Here is a 6,761-nt window from a genome sequence, read left to right as displayed (position 1 = left end):
TGGGAATGCACCAATTCCCACTCCTACTAAAAATGCAATGATTCCTCATCTAACCGATATTTCGGTTCCACCTCCGACCTCAACTTCCGATCCTAGTGTGTCTGATGGGGACCTTAGGGGTTACATATAGATGTGGACTCAGATAGTGGCTTCCTAGGATCAGAGATTGAATGCCACATCTACTTCTTCCAGCCAGCAACGGGATTCAGCTAGTTCCAAGGTGAATTGATTTCTTTAGTTGGATCTTTCGGTATTCATGGGTACTAAGCCCGAGGAGGACCCCCATGACTTTATTGATGAGATGCACAAGACTCTCTGCATTATGGGTGCCACAGAGATAGAAGCAGTGCAGTTGGCATTCTATCACCTTAAGGAGGTGGCGTATTCATGGTTTGAGATGTGGGAGGAGTACCGTGAGGAGGGTAGCCCTCCGGCAAAGTGGTGGGAGTTTTTGGATGCTTTCAATGATCATTTCTTCCCTACCGAGACTAGGGCAGCCCGTGCCGCCGAGTTTGAGAACTTGAAGCAAAGTAGTATGAGTGTGTGGCATTACCATATGAGATCCACGCTCCTGTCCAAGTATGTTGTTTACATGCTGCCCACTATGGAGGCTAGGGTGTACCGGTTTATGCAAGGCCTTAGCCCTTTAGTTATCAACAAGGCCACCACAATCGCCTTGAATTCCAACATGGACTATGGGAAGATGGTGGCATTTGCTCAAGCCACCAAGGCCCAAAAATTGAAGAATAGAATGGAGCGAGAGGGTAGAAAGAAGGTCCGGTCCACGGGCAACTTTGGTGGTTATTCCAGTGGGGGTAGTGGTGGAAAGGCAGTATTCAGGGGATGGTCACCTGGACTGATGTAGTCATTTTCTCAGTCTTCATTCGATGCACCGCTATTAGGGTCGGCTCAGCAACAATGGAGTCGTTTTAGGCCTAGTCAGGGAAATAGGAGATCTTATCAGCAGGGTTAGTCAGGCGGGAAATTCCAGCCACAACAGAGGCCCACATGCACTAGGTATGGAAAGATGCACTCAAGAGTCTGTTATATGGACAATCTTGTATGTTATGCGTATGGTCTTAGGGGTCATATTTAGAAGAATTGCCTTTCGTCCCGTCAGAGCGCTGGTAGGGGTATGGTGCAGCCAGCCAGTTCAGCAGCCACCGCTTATACAACACCTCCTCCATCTTGAGGTACTCCAGCACCCATAGGGCATGGTGTAGCTAGGGGTGGTGCACAGTGTTCGGGAGGACCCAGCAGGTTTTATGTTATGAAGGGTCTCCAAAGTTCAAAAGCTTCTCCAGATGTTGTCAAAGGTATATTGACTGTCCAATCTCATAATGTATATGCTTTTATAGATCCTGGTTCCACCTTGTCATATATCACTCCTTATGTTGCTATGGAATTCAGGATAGAACCGGAATAGCTTTGTGAGTCGTTCTCTATATCTACTCCAGTTGGTGAGTCTATTATGGTCACACGAGTTTATAGGAATTGTATTGTCAAAGTGCATGGTCAAAAACCACGGCTGATCTCATTGAAATGGTGATGGTGGGTTTTGATATGATAATGAGGATGGAATGGCTTCCCTCATGTTTTTTCAAGCTTGATTGCCGGACCAAAACCGTGAGATTCGAGTTTCTGGGGGAGCCAGTCATTGAGTGGAAGGGGTATGATGTTGTGCCAAAGGGTAGGTTTATTTCTTACCTTAAGGCCGCGAATATGATCAGCAAGGGGTGTATCTACCACTTGGTCCGAGTCACGGACACTGAGGCTGACGCACCGACGCTTGAGTCCAGGCCCGTTGTGAATGAATTTCAAGGGGTCTTTCCTGATGAGCTTCCTAGGATCCCTCCAAATAGGGAGATTGATTTTGGGATCGATGTGTTGTCAGGCATGTAGCCTATATCAATTCCATCGTACAGAATTGCTCCGACAAAATTGAATGAACTGAAGGAGCAGTTGAAAGATTTGTTAGAGAAGGGCTTTATCTGACCTAGTGTGTCGCCTTGGAGCGCACCGGTTCTCTTTGTAATGAAGAAAGATGGGTCATTGAGGATGTGTATTGACTATCAGTGTTGACGGCCAATTTTGACCCTCCCTTTTAAAATTAATTTATTTGCACTTAAATATTTACAATGAATGTTTTGAAAGTAGTTTCTATTAATAAATACCTATTTTACAAAATTGATTAAATATTAGTTTCGAAATTAATAAACTAGTATTAACATTATGTAATTATAAATGTACTTACTACTTTAAACATCATTAAAATAATTTTTAAAATACACCATCTAGGCGTTATAATCAATTTCATGAATCATTTCGAATAATTAGATTGTTATGTTCAAAATTAGTGTAATAATTTATAAGACAGGGTATTTTATAAATAATTAATTATAATGATTACTAGTATATTTGATGATTATAGTTTCTAATATATTTTATTGAAAATAATTAAGTTATTTAAATTAATTTTAAAGGGATTAAAAATCTAAAAGGCTACAATTGTAATTCCTAATTAAAATATAAAGTGGCTATTTCCTAAATCAATTTCAGCCCAATGCACAAGCCCATTCGAAATTGACCCAGTCCAAACACCCCATCTCTTTCCATCTAGGCAATTCGGGTCACTCTCATTGAACAAATCAAAACTTGCCATGTCGCCCTCGCATATCACTCACAAAAGAAGCATAGTCAATCTAAGACGCCCATCCCTCTGATGAACGGCCCACGTTTTATCCCCATTCTCCCTTTAATTTTAGTACTCCACCAGACTTAATCTCAGCCGTCAAAATCCAACAATCCAACTGCCGTCACTTTATCACATTTTAATTTTTTAATGCCCAAATTATCAGAGTCGTTGATCAGTAGATCCAACGGCCCAGATCCCATCTCCCCCCTTAAACCTAAAGACCAACCCTAACTACACAAAACTCTAAATCATTTCCCCAATGACTCGGCCGCCACCTTTCCCCTTCCTATCTAATCTCTCTCAACTCATAGACCTAATCAATCAAACAAACCGTGTACAAATTTGTGCAAGGTCACAAATCAGATAGAGATTCATCTCCTTTTCCTTCCCTATCCATGATTGTGGCTGAACTTTCCCTCTCTCATCATTAGAAGCTTAAACGCCCAAATCTGAACCCTAACCCCCAAAGATGAAACCTCAAATCGCCATTGATCTTTCAAATCTGTGGCATACATGGCCATCTGTTTTGCTCTTGTACTTCAGATCTCGTCACTCTTTCCATTTTCATCATTCAATTTCAAAAGACTTAATCGAAGAAGTCTGACCAAAAGGTGAAACTTCCATTTGCCAGATTTCTTTTTCTGTCTTTTCAAATCGAAGCAAGCCTAAGATGCTAACTGGCTTCAACTTTGGTATTCGACACCCTGAGGTCAAATGCAATGACCTCTGGGTATTAGGGTCCCGACCAGTGGTCTTTTACTTCTCCCCCTCTCAGGTAAAATCCCTCACCAATTTCACCTCTGTCTCTCTGATTTTCACTCGCCTATGCTTGCATCATCTAGTAGTCATCATCTTCTACTACTGAATTTAAATTTTGCTGAAATCCTAAGTCATCAATGGCATTATAAATAGGGGATTTAATGTTCTCACCTAACAGACCTAACAAATCCAACATCTTCAACCTATAGAGCTAACACACCCAATAGATACAAAAGGCTATCACGAAATTACTTAGAAAGCTAAGGTTCTAACTAGCTTCTGTTTTCTTTCTGATTCTGAGTATTATATTGGTCGGGGTGAGTTTTTGATTCTATACGGTAAAACAAGAGTCTTTTGTTTTGGTTTGCAGCCAAAGAGGATGTCAGTACACCTCCATCCCCTCTCTATTAATTATTTCATTTAAAATGTCATGAACGTTTTATTGTTTTCCTGATTAAATGATTAGTTCGTAACGTTTATTCAATTTGTAATTGTTTATTTTTGGTTCATTATGACTTGTTAAAGGTCTATGATAAGTTGTTATATTTGTCTAGTGTTAATTAAGTAATTGTGTGACTTTAATGATCTCAATATCTGCATTGAATAACCTATGCGTTTAAATTGCTTAACCTGCCTTGATGGTTTCTCACATCTACCTAGACTTCAGACTTTACTCTAATATTCTGTTGTAATCCTCATGCTCATCATGTTGTATTCTTTCGAGTTCTACTTCACTAATACTTAGGGTGTTGTTGTAGTCTTCATGCTTATCATGCCTTGCTCTCTTGAGTGTTGTCATTCTACACTTGGGTTTGCTGTTAAATGATTCTAGTTAGGTATGCATGAAAGTATATAGGATAACCCGGCCTCACTTGGCTAAGGCTTATGAAACCTGAGTTTTCGAAATCCTTTCATAAATGCTTGTTAGTCTTTGGATGTCTTTTGAATCCTTGCTATGAATGTTCTACATCAATGTCTAACTGTTAATTGAAAACCAATCCTACTAGGATAAACTTCTATGCACATCAGTGATACTTGTTATGAGCAGTCTATCTCTTATGAGTTAGGGAGTAGTGGTTGAATGCCAATTGTTTTCTGTAATTTGAGTACAACTCCACCATGCCTAGTATTCAATCTATGTTTGTCCAGCTGATTTAAGTCTGTTCAAGTATGATGTTTAACTATTCTTAACCCCTAATGATATTGACAAATTGATTCTGCACTGTTTGGGACTCATCTTGTCTTGTGAGGTCATAATCTTGATTGAAATCTCTGTATGTGTGGGAGTTTGGTATGAACCTTTGTTTATCCCTCATGACTTCATATTTTGAACACTGTTTTGAAACTATACTTTAGTCATTCCTTTCCCCGGTCATTCTGGATTGAATCTGGTATAAGAGAGCCCTATTGTTATTACTTATTGAATACAGTAACTTGTCTATATCATTGTCTGAATCTTTACTAAGAATTCCGAAGGATTCAAGTGGTGTTATCCATTTATATGTATGCTCATGACAATATCTAATGTTGAACTAACCCGTGATCAATCCATTAGGACAATAGCATTTGATGTTACAGCTCTAAGACTATATGCCTTATCTGTCTATGAGTCATATGACTCCCGTTGTTTGGTTCTTTAGCGATAGTACTACAAGTGTTCCTGCCTCCATATATGCTTAGAACTTGACCTTTAAACCTGTTTAATATGTGTTTCCCTCACGCACTACTGAAGTATAGTCATACTATCTCTATAAATTTTTACTAAGTTATTCTGTTAAGAAGGAGTATGCTTTTGTGGTAGGAAATGTCATAGTAGTTGGTTTGCATTGAAAGAGCCTCATTGGCATTCAAACCTACAGGGAAGAATTAGTCGTTAGTGGTTAAGGGTATTTGGGGGTAGAGTTTAACTCTAGGTTGGGTTTCTCTCCCCGGCACAAGGATTTCCCTGGGCCTTGAGATCCTTGGGAACTTTGAAGTGTCGGGGGATTCAAAGGGGTATCGACATTGAGTAGAATTCTCTCCTTAGCCTTTAATTCATCGACAATTACTACTCTCTTTGGGTTTGGTGTTTAATGACAATGAAAGATGTTCAATATGGATCACTTACTAGGTATAACCTCCACATTAGTATGACTTTTCTTAGTATTTAAATACTGCCGATGATCTTTACTTTTATCATTTGCTTACAAATTTCATATGGATATGTATACGATACAGTTATTCTAATTGCTTTCTCTTTTCCTCTTTGAACATGTACAATGATTTGGGCATGCTGAGTTCTTTATGAACTCAGGCCCAAGTCCAGCCTTGCTATGTCTCAAAAGGTCTAGAGGTAGTTGTCGCTTGTGTTGCTCGTCCCTGTTACTACTGAGCCTGCCTTTTGAGGCCCAAACCTCCGAGAGTCACTTCTTTCCCTTCGCTTCTTTATTACTGTTTTCATTATTCTCCAGTTGCACTATGTTGTTATTTTTTTCCATGTGTCATGTTGTTTTATCTTACATGTATATGACAATTGTATATTTGATTGAATACTTTATTTTATCCTTTAACTCACATAAAATAATTTAGGTAAGCCTTAAAGAATCTAGGATTAAAAGAAGCATTAGTTAGTAACTAATCCTACATCCGCTAATCATGAACTATTATCAACTTATTATGGTTTGCTAACTCTTCTCCTATAGATTTTTGAAGTCCAAAGGCAGAAGTCCCTCTTTCAAAAAGGAAAATCAGAACCGTCGCGAATTTTAATCTTTTAAAAGGGAATCAACTATTTCGAAAAAATTAAAGTGTTGTTGCCCCAAAAACAAAGACTTTGAAACAAGTTTTCAATTTAAAACCAAGGTACATCTTAGGATCATTTTCATAATACTTTCACTGCATTAGAATAATATGAACTTCCATGGTTTAGGAAAACAAAGTGTTTTAACTTAGCTTCCTTTTCACACATTTTTATACAAACGTTCCATCCTTCAAAGTTCTTTTCAAGTATATATATACTAACACTAATTTCCTAAAGGCTTTTCATTAAATCCATCTTCTCTAAACCATATTCTTCCCTTATAGATATTATTTCCTCATATATGGTAAGCTACGCTCTTTAAACATTAGTTAAGGCATAGTATTAATAATTAGTCCAAAATCTTGTCTAAGTCCTATGGAGCTACCTCTAGTGGATTTTAAGGGGTGCCTAACACCTTTCCCTTAGAACAACAAGAACCCTTACCCATAATCTCACTGGTTAGCAGACTAATAAACAATATGACCTTTAGAAATTAAATAGGTACCCTACTATACCTTTAAATATTAG

At 38.5% G+C, this 6,761-nt stretch overlaps 1 protein-coding gene across 1 annotated transcript; it reads left to right on the top strand.

Moving 5' to 3' along the window:
* The first annotated feature begins 256 nt into the window (after positions 1-256).
* On the top strand, positions 257-865 carry LOC117280161 (uncharacterized). The gene has a single exon (XM_033659846.2). The coding sequence runs from the start codon at positions 257-259 to the stop codon at positions 863-865; it is 609 nt and encodes a 202-aa protein (XP_033515737.2).
* The last annotated feature ends 5,896 nt before the right edge of the window (positions 866-6,761 follow it).

Source organism: Nicotiana tomentosiformis, chromosome 8, assembly GCF_000390325.3.
Source record: "Nicotiana tomentosiformis chromosome 8, ASM39032v3, whole genome shotgun sequence".
NCBI lineage: Eukaryota > Viridiplantae > Streptophyta > Magnoliopsida > Solanales > Solanaceae > Nicotiana > Nicotiana tomentosiformis.
Note: the sequence above shows the minus strand (reverse complement) of the source record. Positions and strands in the feature narration are given on the sequence as shown.

Bases quoted from the DNA above. Each gene is read 5' to 3' on its own strand.
- LOC117280161 (XM_033659846.2), top strand. From the start codon at position 257: ATGGGTACTAAGCCCGAGGAGGACCCCCATGACTTTATTGATGAGATG.